This window comes from Meriones unguiculatus, chromosome 4 (genome assembly GCF_030254825.1).
Source record: "Meriones unguiculatus strain TT.TT164.6M chromosome 4, Bangor_MerUng_6.1, whole genome shotgun sequence".
NCBI classification, from domain to species: Eukaryota; Metazoa; Chordata; class Mammalia; order Rodentia; family Muridae; genus Meriones; species Meriones unguiculatus.
Genome location: NC_083352.1, coordinates 131,998,083 through 132,013,852, shown reverse-complemented (window position 1 = coordinate 132,013,852; position 15,770 = coordinate 131,998,083). Strand labels below are relative to the sequence as shown.

The following is a 15,770-nucleotide window of genomic DNA, read 5'->3' as shown; positions in this document are numbered from 1 at the left end:
GGATGGAGCCTTGGGGAATGACCTCAGGCAGGTGAGAGAACAGAGGGCCTCAAAGAAGAGTGCTTGGTCAGGCTCAAGATTAGCTATAAAATATTAAGGACTTCATAATAACAGTTTTCTAAAGCCCCGGTGAGGAACTTTGTTTTCCACATAAGATGCATTTTTAATATTCTGTTTATTTGGAGGAGTGTTTTACATGAGAACACCATGCAGCATTCTGTAGCTTTTGGTCTAGTCAGGTAGCAGTGGGTTAGACTGTCAGGAGGTGTGGGAAATCGCAGGACACATCTTTCTACTGATGGCTATATTGTAGGGTATTGATTTGATTAAACGAAGTTCAGCCACCCCAGGGCCTTCCTTGCTAACTGGGTGTACTGTAGCTAGGGTTTCAGGAGCAGACCATTATTGGCATCCCTGTTTGCTCTTTGATGGGGTATAAACTGTTTGCTACCAGTTCATTAATGATGTGGATACCTGCCATTTCCTCTAGGAGGGATTCTCCCTGGGTCTTATCATTATCTGCATATTGCCAAACCCGCCATCCCAAGTCCCTTGGATGTACAAAGGGCACAGCCTGACTTTGTAAGTATTGCTCTTGAGATTTACTTTACTTCTGGTTGTAATGCTTGGTTCTAAGGGAAGGTAAATTTTTTGACTAAGTTGTTGGGTCACACATCGTACACCCACTGCGTATGTCGACGTTCCAGGTGGCCGCCGAGTGTCTCTGCCCCTCACACCGTCATGTAGCATACTCCCACAGGGAGCAACTGACCGGTGCAGCCTGCAGGATACTGTGGAGGTGATGGTGTGTGGCTTCCAAATCTATATCCATGTCTCAAAGACACTGAAACTTGCACCTTGTCCCTTTCCAGATAATCACCTGCAATAGTGTAAGGTTTCCTGGGCAACCTTTTGGTGAGGTCTGCATGGTAAAGAGTGGAGGATGCCTATACCAGCTGTATAAGTGACCTGCCTTAGAATTGGTTTCATTCAAGCCTTCAGATTACACTAGCTCCAGCCAAGATCTTGACTGAAAGCCTAGGAAACCTTGGGTACCCAGCTAAGCCACCCCCCAATCTCTAACTCCCAAAGATCATGAGATAGATAATTCAGTTTATTGCTGCCTTGATATATGTTTTCTTAATAGACTTTTAGAGAGTACTTTTGATTTCATAGCAAACTCAAGCAAAAGTCACAGTGATTTCCTGGATTCTCCTTGTTCCCCCTCTCTCATGACTTATGCTCACCCACCCCAACTGGCCACATATCCCACCAAAGTGGCACAGTCATCAGAATTGGTGGGCCGTCATCAGCACGTGATTAGCAGCAGACCCCGCAGCTTTCCCTAGGAGTCTCTCTGGGCTCTGTGCATTCTAGAGGGTCTTGACAGTGCATCTACCATTACAGTGCCATGCAAAATCCTACTAAAACCTTTCTGCCATGTGAAGGGCTAGCAACCTCTAACATTTATTGTCTCCAAAGTTGTCCTATGTATCAGTTACACTTCTTATTGCTGTGACCAAACACCTGACAGTAAGCGGCCTGTGGAAGGAAGGGCTTGCTTGGGCCCACAGTTTGAGGCGGGGAAGGCAGGAACTTGAGGCGGTAGTCCCATTACAGTCACACTGAGAAAGCAGAGAGACAGAGGCATCCATGCTCTGCCAACTTTCTCCTTTGTATACAGCACAGGAGCCCAGCCATGGAACACTGCCTCACAGGTGTGCCCAGGGCTTTCTATGCTCACCCTAAATCCCACCAAACTGGCAGTCAGGGTTAACCAACACATTGTGTAACCAGAACCATAGCATGTGGCCTTTTAGATTGGCTTATTTCACCTAGTAATACACATTTAAGTCCCTTTCTTGTCTTTTCATGCTATACAGACCATTTCTTGAAGTGCTGAGTGACAGTCCATTATCTTGGTATACCAGTTTATTTACCCTTTACTGCTGAAGCTCAGTAAGCCCTTGTTAGGTTTGGCATACCATCAGGCTACAGGCATCTGCCTTTGTGACACTGGAACAAGCAGATTCTTTGGGCCAGGAATGGCCACCAGGCCCAACTGTTTTCTTCCCCTCCATGAATTACACAGAAGATCATCTTGGAAAAGTGGGAGCTGTGGGTGGAACTTCTCCTTGGCTGGCCAATGAGACATCCCCTCAAGTAAGCACCTCTGACAGATGGTCCTAGGCTGGCCTCTTGTCAAATGGTGACTCCCTCTCTAACGTGCGACACTCGATTTTTCCTCCCTGAGGCAGAACCTCTGAGTATTTTTGAGAATCAATGACATGGCCAACTTAACATAAAGATATTTCTCAGATCTTTATGGAAGGAGGCCTAGCCATGTGGCAGGTTCTGATCAATCAGATATAAGTAGCATATACTTGAAAAATCCTTAAAAGCTTAGGAATGTCATAAGTCATTGCCCCCCCCCCCAATCCCCATCATTCATGAACCTGAGTCCCAGCTCTTCCATTTGCTTCTCATGGGCTTTGAATAAGCCATTCCCCTTGTCTTTGCTCCTGGAGTTATTACTGATCCTTTGTACAGAGCAAACCATTTACACTGCTTGCAGAAAAAGACGTGGCTGGTTAATGTGCCGATTCTTGTAAGTCCTGCGTCTATAAAATATCAGTACTTCTTTCTTTGGGAGAAAAGACAGATATATTTTCCTTTCACTTTTTTTAGGACCCACACCACTACCACTTTGGGGGAGAGGCGCTGTTTGTTGTTTTTATACAGTGTCTTACTATTTGGCTCAAGGGTTGGCCTCAAGTTTGCACTTTCCCTCCCTCCCCAGCCTTCCCCTGAGATGGAGACTGCAGTCCAACAGTGGTGCCCAGCCTCCGCTTTCTTTCAGGTGTCCAGTACACACAGAGTGCTCAGAAGCTGTCTTCCCGGTCACCATACATAAGCCACATGCTCCCAATCTGTACAAGAGCCAGGAGCCTTGGGCTCGGTTTAAGACAAACCAGAGTCTTCTCGGACACTGTAGGTTCATCACGTGCCTGCCTCGGCTGAGTGCTCTGCATGGACTCAGAGAAGACAGAAGAGGTTCGAGAGGAGGGGAATTTCATTAACAGTGCAACTTAAACAGATTATTTGGCTGGTGCTGTGACAGTATTTGAACAGCACCCCTGGCTTTGATTAACCATTTTGCCAGGTGGGCTTCCTTCTTAATTAGTACAGAAGATCTAAGCAGATTTTTTTTTCCATTTTATTTTCAAAGGAAAAAAAAAAAACCATAGGATCGCTCCATGGCAATCTTTTGGAGTTGGAATTAATTTATGCAAAATTGTTGCCAAAATGGTCAGGCAGTCACCTAAATTCAGCCAGATGATGGAGAAGGCAGCCCACTGAACAGGGCCCCCCAGGGAAACAATGACTGTTCTTACAGTGGGTATGTCCAGACCAGTCTAGACTTTCCAGTTCTCAGTAAGTGGACCACTTAAGCGAGAAGTCACTCCAGCAATCCATGAGCTCTTCATACAATAATCTGGCAAGGAGAAGACCCTGAGGTGCCTCCAGGGTGTGCTGATGTACAGGCTCTGGCCCACATGCTTGGTTGGCTTGTCTGCCACAGAGTAAAGAAACTTGTCACAACAAATTCTGCCTTGGATACTATTAAATTTTAAAATCATGTGTTTGTCACGAGAGCTGGGGACTTGGTTTCTCCAACACCGAGACTGATTAATCCCATGCCTTCCACTTGGCGTGAATTCTGAAGCAATTTTCTGACTTATATCATCAGGGAGGAAAAGGTATTGGGCAGCAGGTGCCAGTAGGAATGACCAGCACCGCAAAGGCCCAGTGGGCTGAGAAGCCGATTTGTATGCGAATGCCCTTTAATACTGATATGCAATATTTCGAAGCACTCCAAATTTCCAGACTACTCCACCCCGACCCCAGCCATGCTAAGACAGTGCCAAAGCTCATTAAAATTGACAAAACTTGCCTTCTGTAGCTAAGATAAGTCATCAGTAAGCCCTCTGCCCTTCTCTTGAGTGGCTGTTTACTGGACAGTCTTTTCAAGCCCTCATCGCTGCGTTTAGGACTGTGCTGGGATCAACCGAGATTCGGTTGTTAAAATATAAAGCAAAACATGTCGTTGGAACATGTCGTGCAACAGGCCGTCATGGATGGTGTGTCCTGCGCAGACTCTGGCTGGCCCCTGGCCAGCAAGCTACCAGGTTTCCTCGGCAGTTTGTCACATCTCCGCTGCTGTAGTAACTAACCATGGCCCCAGCCTCGAAGTGCTCAATCTGGGGTGTAGAGCCCAGGACAGCTCCTGAACACAAAGCAAACCTCAATAACTGAATGTGGTGAGTGAGCAAAGTTCCCTGCGAAGACGCCTTTTCACCGCCCACGTGGGTGGCTCACAGAGTTAGTCTGTCTGTGGTGTCTGGGTTCCCTTTCCTCAGTCACTCAGCATAAAGAAACAGTAAGGAGAAGGCCGAATCCCAGGCCTTGTGGGATTGCTGTCCCTGCCCCCAGTGATTCTGGAGGAAAGCTGGCAGCCCGCATCACACCAGAGATACTGTGGGAGCGGGTGGGGCCATCTGGGACTCCCCCAAACCTCTGCTGGAAGTGTTGCCAGCACTCCACTAGCACTGCTTCTGCTGAGAAAGCATGGCCTCTCGCTCGGCACTCACTGACTTGTGCTTTCCCAGCTTCCTTCCCAAGCCGTCCCTTCCTGCCCAGGGGTGGGGAGGCTCAGATGGTTTGTGCCTTATCTGGGAGATGCACACCGCGGAGGCCACTGTCCGCCCACCCACATGTGCTCCAGTTCTGAATGGCGCTGAGTATTCCGGGCTGTCCAAGTAAAGATGCCCACACCCAAGGCGGAGGGTCTGAAAGTCAGGATTCAAGCAATACCCTGGAATGCAAGATCCCCAGCAGCTGCCAGTGGGACTAGAGAAGCGGCATGTCAAGTCACTGAGCAGAGATACCCTTCGGCAGAGTCCCACCTGGCTCTGTCTAGAGTCTTCACTGGCACCTGGGTAAAAATGCTGGCCCTTGTGGTACTTGCTTACTATAATCCCAGTGTCAGAGCCTGAAACAGGAGAATCCCCAGGGATTGCTGGCCAGCCAGCCCAGCCCAGTCTGAAAGCTCCAAGTCAATGAGAGACCCTACTTCAATAAAAAGGCCTAAGAGAGCCAGGCAAGGTGCCACAAACCTGTAATCCCAGCACTTGGGAGGCAGATCTCTGTAAATTCAAAGCCAGGCTGGTCTACAAAGTGAGTCCAGGACAGTAAAGGCTACACAGAAAAACCCTGTCTCAAAAAACAAAAACAAAAAAACGACTAAGTGGCTCCTGAAGAATATATGAAGTTGACCTTTATTTTGCCTCCAAATGTACCTACACACACCCACCCACATACACACACACATTAATTTTAATGATGGTACCAAGAACACAGAATGTCACTGCTCCTTAATATAATCCATTTTCAAAATAGAAAATGTGCTGTGGACATAGTTTCTGCAAATGGGCATATTTGCGCGGGATGGACGACCAGCCTCCTCCTCGAAGCATCAATGCTCAGCTTCTTCCAGTGCTCTTGCTGCTGTCATCCCCTCCCCCAGATATCCAGTCTGTTGCAGCTAGCATTGGCCTAGATGAGACTGTTCTCCTCGGGGCTCAGCCGTGTGATCCCACGATGCCCACCAGTTGCCTCAGTTTAGCTAAGAGGTTAAACCCTGGGGCTCAGTCGGTTTCCTGCTGCTGTAATAAAATGCCGGGAGCAAAGCATCTCAGGGGAGAATGGCTTTATTTGGGCTCTAAGTGAGTCAGGAAGCACAAAACAGTGAATTCTCTTCTTTGACTCACTCTACTTTTTATGCAGTCCAGCACCCAAGCCCAGGGGATGGTGCCCCTCCTTTAGAATGGACCTTCGCACCTCAATTCACATAACCAAGATGAGTCTTCAGGGGATGCTCGGAGGCGAAGCTCGCGTAAATGATCTCTGGAGGCTTTCTCCTAGGTCAGGGATTCTACCTGTGTGTTTTGACCCCCAAAGACCATCGAGAAACAAATATTTATGTTATGATTTATAAAAGTAGCAAAATTACAGTTAGGAAGCAGTAATTAAAATAATGCTGGGAGATAGGGGAGCTCTCCACAGCATGAGGAGCTGTGTTAGAGGACCTCAGCATAAGGAAGGCTGAGAACTGCTGTCCTAGGTGGTTCCAGATCCCGGTACCCTGACAGCCACGCTAACCATCACACCATCTGTTCCTGGTTAGACAAAGCTCTCAGGTGGAGTCAGGGCTAAGCAAATGTTTGGGATTAAGACAAAGTGAATTTGCCGCAGCTCTCTAAACGCCACATTCAAGTTCGGAGTGAAAGCTTAACTCTAGATGCACTCAGAAAAGAGCTGTCAGTGTTAGAGTGAACTAAATTCAGAGTCTTCGGGCAAAGTAAAAGTTCACCACCAATGCATCCTGCGTTTGTCCACGGAGGTAAGCAGGAATGGAGCTCCCATGGAGCGCCGGTAGCCACAAGAGCTGCAATAGAAAGTACAGTCACGATGTGGGGTCACAGAAGCACCCTTCCTTGCCATCCGGTTCATGTGGCAGTCAGTTTTAATCAGTTTTAAGTGGCAAAATGCACACCTTGAACAACTTACAGACTGAAAGGTCATCCACAGACTGTATGGGGTGTATGCTGTGGCCCTTCCTCATGGGCACTGAGTTATCAAAGGCCGAGCTGTCGGTGCCCACTCTCCTTCCCAAGCCTAGCCACCAGGTTTCACCTTCTATTTGTCTCTTTTAAATATTCTTTAAAACAACTAGAATTCCTCATGACCACTTTGACCAGAATGTTTTCAAAATGGTTTTGGGAAATTTGACATTTCAAACACATCACACATAGAAAAAGGATCCCAGTTCCTTTACTGGGTAAGATATTGAGCTATAGAGAATTGGTTATCAACTAATTTTAAGGCATAGAACAATGTAATGGCAATTTAAATTGTGGTGAGGAATATTTTGTCATGAAAAATGTCATTTCTGACACATCATTATCTTCCCTTGTGTGTTTGATCAATGGCTATTATTCAAAACAAGATAGAATTTGTCTATTATATTTGAAAAATTAATTAGTAAACTGAAGTTCCCAAAGTCTAGGGATGCTTTGGACACTGTCTTCCTGATTCGTTTCTCATTCAAACCCAGGGAGCAGAAATAATTACAGGCAATGCGAAAGAGGGGACATACTTCCGGCTGTACCTCAGCAAATATAGGTTGGTGGAGTCTATCACATGCTTTTCAAAGGAGCCTTTCCCATCCCCCAACTACATCCGCTTATTTGGACAGCATGAGCAAATCCTCAACAACCTGTTCACTCGTTACGACGACAAGCGGATCCCAGATCTCTACAGGTAAGTGGCCCATTGGTTTTGACTGTGGAAGCCCATGGTTGTGTGTGTACACACGTGGAATGGGTGTGTGTTGTGGTGCACCGGAGAGAGAGATGGGAATTGCTGAGAGAGGCTGGGGTGGTCGAGATGGCCTTGTTACAGAATAATGAATGGAGGAGCACGAGCATTGGCTGGAGAGCAAAGGTTCACATGAGGAAGTACATGAACTTAGATGTGTCCAGGCCAGGGCCTGGACCAGGACCTCAGAAGCAATAGTACATGATGTTGATGTCATGAAAGTGTAAAGTGAGATGATATTCAAGTCCCTTTCCACACAGGCTGCTAAGGGCAGCAGTCTGAACCCAAGAGAAAGGCTAACGGTCAGCATGTGGAAGACTCTAGCTCCAGGAAGTCTTCAGCCACTAGACAGGATGCTTGTGATCCTAACCCTTTTCCTCCCAGAGTGTGGAGGAATGTGTACCAAAGATGTTGTTGGAAAATTTCTCCCCTGGCAATCTACAATATGGTCTTTTTCGGTTCTTTCACAAGGCCACAATTACCCTATTACCTAAGCCACACAAAGACCCATCAAAGAAAGAAAATTACAGATCAATATCCCTTATAAATATAAATTAAAATATCTCAGTCAAAGACTTACAAACTAAATCCAAGAACACATCAAATAGATCATCCACCATGATCAAGTAGGCTTCATCCCAGAGATGCAGGTATGGTTCAACATATATAAAATGATAAATGTAATCCACTACATAAATAGACTGAAAGATGAAAAACACATGATCATTTCAAAGTAGCTTTATTTGCATTTAAGATTTATATATAAATGATTTTAAAAGCTCCACCAGGAAACTACTACGGTTGATAAACACTTTTAGCAAGGTAGCTGTACACAAAATTAACACACAAAAATCAGTAGCCTTTCTTTATACAAATGACATACTGAGATAAAATCAAGGAAACAATACCTTTCACAGTAGACATATATATGTGTGTGTGTGTGTGTGTGTGTGTGTGTGTGTGTGTGTATACACACATTGAGGCTCAAATACTCACACACATAATGTAGATATCTCTAACCAAGCAAGTGAAAGACTTATGAATGAAAACTTTATAGTAAGTTTTATCATAGACATTCCCACTGAACTTCGTGGGACATGTATGAACTCTTTGATCAGTCTGGTGAAAATTATCATCTTTGATATTGACCCCAATATCACAGGAGCGTATAAGTCTCACATTATTTAGGATGCCTTCAGGAAGGCACACTACAGTGTAAATCCACTTCTGGATGCAGCTGCTGATTAGCAAGTTTGGGAGAGCTACTCTTTGTCCATAAAACAAGCTGCTGTCGGAGGCAGTACCTGACAAAGTCTGTAAAGCAGGATTTGAGTGTCCTTGATATTGTTATAACCTTTCTTTCCTCCTAAAAATTTTAAATTACAGAGTGCCTCAACGAAAGCAAAACAGGTATGTAAAAAACATTACTGTATGCTTGAAGGGGAAATAACACTGGAAACCCATGTGTCTGCCACTTACGTTGAGGAATAATTCCTGACCACTGGGCATTGAGAGCCCCTCTCTGGCCAATACACAGGCTATCATTTGGAAGGCAGCCATCATTTTAAAGTTAGAGTTAGTTGCTCTGTTTCCTGTGAAACTTTTCTATATAGGAACAAACACTGTCTTTGTCACAAGTTCTCAACTCTGTTCTTAAGATGAGAAAGCAGCTTCAGGATGACATAACAAATGGACCCAGTGATTCATCATATTCCGAAGCAGGCATTGGCTGGATTTGCTGCAAGGGTTGTGTTTTACCAACTGTTATTTCATATTTACATGTGTGTGTTTACATATATATGTGTGTGTGTTTATATATGTGATTTCCTAAATAATATTAAGTTGTTTTGCCTGCTTTTGAGTTGAATCTGTGGTTTGCTACAAAAAGTCAATGTTCTGTTTATTCTGTAAGACAAGTGTCTACCCTAAGGGGCACAGCTGGAGCTCATTTGCCCCCCACCCCTTACCCCAAGTGTAGTCCTCCATTGTTTACCTGTGTCGTTCCTGGATTTTCCTGCTGGTTGTTGTCTTAAATTCCTTGTGCCGTTACAAACAGTTCTGTGGACACTAAGAACATACCTCATGTGTTGAATTTCTCTATCTCTCCAAGCCCTGTAACTGCTCAGTCCTGGCAACCTGTACTTAAACATTCCCAAAGTAGTCCTGTCTGTCTACACATCCTTGTGTGAGAGTTCTGTCTCTCCATCATACATTGGTTATGTTCAGACTTTAAGATTAGGCCAGTCTGGTTTTGTGCAAATCTCTCTTCTGGCTTTTCTTCACCCTTCTGTGATGACGGAGGCAGCTGAGTGCCTCTTCATGTGTTGTTAGGACATCTGTGGTAGTACCCTGTGACCGCACAGTTCTCCCCTTCTCGATAACGCCCAAAGAGCTGATACACTCTGGGCATAAACTTGTGTTGCTCACATATTTTGAATGTTTCTTCTACTGCTTTGAAACTGCTATTTTCTATATAGTGGAACTTAATATATATTCTTAATTTAGTGTAATGTTTTTACTTTCTTCAAGAATATCTTGGGTGTTTTGTCCCTTTACTCTTCCAAAAGTTTTATAATAAACCCATCATGTTTCATGAAAATCTCCATTTGATTTGATGGACAGAGCATTAAATACTTGCTTAATTAGGTAAAAATCGACCTTTCTGATACTGACTCGAGCATAGTGTAAGCATCAATTTATTTAGAACATTTTTCACGGTTTCAATAAAGTTTTATAATTGTCTTCATAAATGGCTTGCCAGTTTTTGTCTGACATGATCTCAACATATTGTATAATTTTATGGCTGCTATAAACATCATTTTTATTGGCCCAGTGAGATAGCTTGGTAAGTAAAGCACTTGCTCTGGTGACCTAAGTTCAATCCAGGGAAACTGCATAAGGGAAGGAGAGAATCAGTGCCACGAAGTTGCCCTCTGACCTCCACACATGCATTGCCACACTCACAAACCTGCTCATGCATGCTCGTATGCTCGTGAGTTCTCTCTTTCATAATAATTAATTAATTAATTAAAAAGCATGACTGTTGTTCATTGTTGCTGGTATAGACGGATGCCCTAAATTTTTGATCATTCTGTGTCCTGCAAATTTTCTGAAGTCCTTCATTAATTTAAAAAATTCACCTGTCAATTTTTTTTAGATTTTCCATATAGATAAAACCAAAATAATTCCAATTCTTTTCTTAGCCAATCTTTGTGACTTCTCATTGTTTGTCTTGTCCTTCTATACATGCTAAGGTATGTAGCATAAATTACTGAATAGTTAGGCCTGGCACCCATGCCTCATTCCTAACCTTACAGGTAATGTGTTCAGTATTAAATGTGTGACATTTGCCATATTATTTATATCCTTTATGGGGCAAAGGATCTTTTTGAAGACTGTGTTTCTAAGCTGTGTGTGTGTGTGTGTGTGTGTGTGTGTGTGTGTGTCTTCAACTGTTCACTCACTAGAGATTGAACCCTGGGTCTTGTGCATACCAAGTACATCCTCTATCCAAACTCAACATTTTAAAATTACGGATAGATACTTGCTTTTTCTTCCAAAAGTAGTGCATAAATTTAGAAAAGTTTTATGTATCAGGAAAGTTTCCTAATGTTTTCAAAGATAAACCATCTTATTATAAAGTATCCAATTCTTTAATCATAGGCTTTCCCTTTTTCAAACAATTGTAGTCTTCACTGATGTGTTGACTTCAAATCCTTTGGGTAAATAGCCGGGGGGGCTACTGCCTGAGTCATAGTGTAGAAAAACCTCCATGCCGGCTTCCTCTATCTAGATAAGTTCACACGGCTACCTGTGGTGTGGGTTCTCTTTTGTAATGTTGGCAGCATTATAATGTTGAATGCAGTTCTGACTTGGGTGGGATGAAGTCCCCATGTCATCTTGATTTGCATTTTTCTGATGGCTACTGTGATAGAACATTTTGTCATATGGTTATTAGCCATTTGTGTTACACCTATGGAAAACTACTTGCTAATTTCATTAACATTTATTGCTTGAGTTGCTTCATTTGTTGTTTAGGCTTTCTAGGTCTTTGTCCTAGATTGATCCTTTGTCCTATTGATCCTCTATTGGATATAGAAGTAACAGAGATTTCATTCCTATTCGGTATGCTGTCTCTATACTACATTAACTGTTTTCTTTGCTGTGCCGCCTTTTTAATTTCATGAGGTCCCACTTGTTAGTTGTTGCATTGTCTCCTGAGCAACTTGAGTCCTATTCAGAGAGTCCTTGCCTTGTCTACATCTTGAAGTGTCTTCCATATTTCATTACATTAAAGCTGTTAGTCCATTTGGAGTTGATTTTCATACAGGGTGAGAGAGAGAGACTGGCTGTGTACAAGCACCATGCTGTTTTTCTTACTGTGCTCTCTAGTGTAATGTGAAGGCAGACATGGGGTACCTCTGACATTCCTTTTTGCTCGATTGCTTTATTCTCCGTTGGACTTCCTTTGACTTCCATATGAGTTTTGAGATTCTTTTAGTACTCATATGAAGAATCACATTGAAATGTTGATGGTGATTTCACTGAATCTGTAGATTGCGCTCAGCTGTTTTCACAATATTAGGTCTTAACAATCCATGATAATGGGTGGTCTTTCCATATTCTAGTATCTTCTACAACTCATTTTTTGATGTTTGAAAGTTTTCATTATAGAGGTCTTTCATTTACTTGGATAGGTTTATTCTAAGAATATTTTTAATGTGAAGGTATTTGAATGGGGTTTCATAATCAGCATGTCTGTTAATTGTATGTGGAAAGGTTATTGATTGTGCTTTGTTATTTAGTATGCCACTTTGCTGAAAGTTTATCAGATCTAAGAGGGTTCCTTGATGGGGTCTTTCGGGTCTTTTATATGTAGAATTATATTTACAAATAAGGATGCTCTGACTTCTTTCTTTTCTGTTTGTTTTCCTTTTATTTCCTTCTCTTGTCTTATTTTCTCTAATACTTTGAGCTCTATATTGAATAATAGTAGAGGAAGTGAATACCCTCATTTTGTTCTCAATTTCAGTGGAAATGCTCTGAGCTTTTCCCCATTTGCTAGTGTTGATTATAGAGTTGTTGCATAAAGCTTGAGCATGGTGAGATGCATTTCTTCTATTTCCTGTTTCTTCAGAGCTTTATCATAATGGAATGCTGGGATTTATCTAAGGTTGTTTCTGTGTCTATTAAGATAGCAATGTGATTTCTGTCCTGAGTCCATTTATGTGATGTATTTCATTTATTGACTTGTAAATGCTTTTTCATTTGTTTTTTTATTTATGAATGTTGAAACATCCCTGCATCTATGCAATGAAGCCAACTTGATCATGGTGAGTGATCTTTTAATGCATTGTAGGATATGATTTGCAAGGATTTTATTGAGAACGTTTGCATCTATGTTCGCCAGAGAAACTGGCCTATAATGTTTATTGTTGTCGGGTCTCTTAAGTGGTTTTTGTGTGCTATGGGTGGTGTAAGAAGATCCTGTAGTGTCCCCTCCCTTTTCGTTTTGTAAAAAAGCACTAGTGTCATTTCTTCTTTAACGATGTAGTAGAACCTAGCAGTGACTCTATAAGGCCTGGGCAATTTTAGTTGAAAACATTTTGTATTGCTCCTTCAATCTTGTTGCTTGTTAGAGATGTGTTAAAATTGTTTACTAATCTTGATTAAATTTTGGTAATTCATATGTGTTTAGAACTTAATCCATTTTTAAAAGCATTTTTCCAGTTTAGTAGAATACAAGTTTAAAGGTGTAGCGTAATGATTTTCTGAATTTCAGTGGTTTTTGCTGTACTGTGTAGGGAGCGGAGAAAGTCATGAGTGAAGGCCGGAGCCAGTGTGTGTTGTTGACATAGGCCCTGCGGCTGAGACTCAGGGGAAATGGCAATGCTTGCTCTCCTGGTCCAAGGCTGACCGTTGACAGTGTGAGCAAAAACACCACAGCTTTCTCCTCCAAGTATTTACAGTCTGAAGACTGCTCGCCTACAGGGTCTGCTCCTGCTGAGCTTTATCCTATTGGGATTATCCTAAACCTGTCTCTTGATCCAGATGTACACAATGAACCCTGCCTCCTTGTATATCTGTGTGCAGTAACCCCACCTTTCTGCTCAGCTCTGTGTAATAAACACACTGAGCTCCAGGGTGCTGAGGTTTCACCCAGTCTGCCCAGCTCCCACGTTTCTGTGTGGGTCTTTTCATTCCTTGCCATCCCCAGGCAGGTCCAGGTCCTTGGAAGCCATGCGACAGACATGGCAGGAATGTCTCGGTTTTCGGCTCCAATTTTGTTAATTTGGGTCTTCCCTCTTTTGTTTAACTTTAGGGATGAGTTTGTCAATCTTGTTTATCTTTTCAGATCACCAACTCGTTCCTTTGTTGATTCTTTGTATTTTTGTTGTTTCTCGTTCATTAATTTCTGAGAGGATCATGTCTGTTTCCAGCTACTGATTCTTGGTTTGGCTTGTTCTGGTATTTCCAAGGAGTCAGATGCACTGTTATTTATCTGCGATCTCTCTGACTTTTTACCATAAGTACTTGTGGCCATACACTTCCCCATTAGGGATGCTTACATTCTATCCCATGGGTTTTGTCATGCTGTGTTTTCATTTGTATTCAATTCTGGAAATTTTTAAACTTCCTTCTTGATTTCTCTGCTGACCCCATTCAGCATTCAGTGTTGTAGTGCCCAGTCTGTGAGCTTATATTTGCTCTGCAGTTTTTCTTGCTGTTGATCTCAACTTCTATCCCATTGTGCTCATGTAAAAGATAAGAAATTATTGGTGTTTCCTTGTATTTTTAAAAGCTGTTTTGTTTGCTAGTGCAGGAATTATTGCAGAGAGAGTTCCATAGCTTCCAAGAAAAGTATGTATCCTGTAGTGTTTGGATGGGATGTTCTGTAGATAGCAATGACATTTAACTCAAGGGTTTATTAATTTTTGTGGGATTCACTTATCTGTCAGTGAGAGTAAAAACACAAGTCTGTCAGAAGCAAATTCATTTTCTTCTTAGCTCATGCATAGGATTTTACTATTGTTGTCAGTCAATTCTACTTGAAACATCTAAGTTCCAGGGGATTTTTGTTGTTGTTGTTTAAAACAAAACCTACCAAGTGGTAAGTGAGATGCTAGGAATCTGAAATGGAAAGAAAAAAAAAGAAACGTCTTCGCACTTAGCCAAATCCAAAGCCCCAACTTGTTTCTCCCAGAAATCCAGCACTGGTGAGCTTGAGGACAGTAGCCAGGGCACAGCTGCTATCCGATGATGGTAATAATCATGACAGCTAATTTGTTGGTTAAGAGTGGATGTTTGGGATGGCCAAATAAGAGTGGACAGTACTTGATAGCAGGCAATGCCGACTGACATCTGTCAGCAGGAAGACACGGCCGCGCCTTCGCAAGTGAGGCCCTGAGGATCCCAGCATGCCTTGGCAGGCACGCACGTGCAGCTGCAGCCACATTCTTCTCAAGTGCCACAAAGTACTGCCAGGTCGTGGCGCTGATTCTTGGCCCAGCATTGCTTTCCCTGCCTGTTGTCAGACAGGCCGCCTTGGCCCTTTCCAAGCAGGGTGAATGGCTCAGCTGATTTTGGCCAAGATATGATTACCAATTGTTTTGCTGACCTTGGCAGCACCAGGCATGTGTCTCATTCAAAGCCAGCTGCGTTTCCTCTGCACTCTTCCATATACCACTCTGAGGACACCTTCCTCCGGGCTGGCACGGCTGACGGTACCCAGCCCTCTGCTCTTCTCCAGGAACAGCTCCTCGCCCGGGTCAGGGGAGCCCTCGGGATCTTTGTGAGTCTGTTACTGAGGTGACTCACTTGGAGCCATGAGGGACTGTGGCGCGGCCGCTGAGCAGGCAGTAGAGAGAGCACAGCAGACAGCTGCCACAGGAACACAGCAGCTGAGGTCCGCAGCCCAGGCTGGCTCCGAGTCTGTGTTTCATTCTCTGTCTCCACAGTGCCAGTACAAACCACTGGCACTGTGAGGGAGAACCAGTTCTCTACTGGGGTGGATTGTAAGCACCGGTTAACACATTGGGTGAGAGAGTAAGCGAGAGAAAGAGGCTGAGAGAGAACTAATTCACCTTTGGGGCAGCAGGGACCTTGCACCATCGCTCTGTGCCTCTGTGCCTTGGGGCAGGGTATCTGATTGTGACTGATTGGTTTATTTACCACTTTGTAAACAGGATAGAGACTTGTTAAAATTACTCGTTCCTTTCTAAATCAGCCATTTTTAAATCACATAATGAATACATCACTAAAATCTTCTCCTTCCCAATCTTTTCCTGAAGCATTTGTATAGCTGAGATCTCAGGTGTGCGCATATACAT

The 15,770-nt window shown here is 43.4% G+C and overlaps 1 protein-coding gene across 1 annotated transcript in view; it reads left to right on the top strand.

The window, feature by feature from the left end:
- Window positions 1-15,770, top strand: part of Cfap61 (cilia and flagella associated protein 61) — a 252,439-nt gene that overhangs the window by 193,772 nt on the left and 42,897 nt on the right. The window contains exons 26-27 of the mRNA XM_060383256.1: window positions 491-582; window positions 7,178-7,383. Of these exons, the coding sequence (XP_060239239.1) occupies window positions 491-582; window positions 7,178-7,383 (298 nt within the window). The remainder of the gene's footprint in view (window positions 1-490; window positions 583-7,177; window positions 7,384-15,770) is intronic.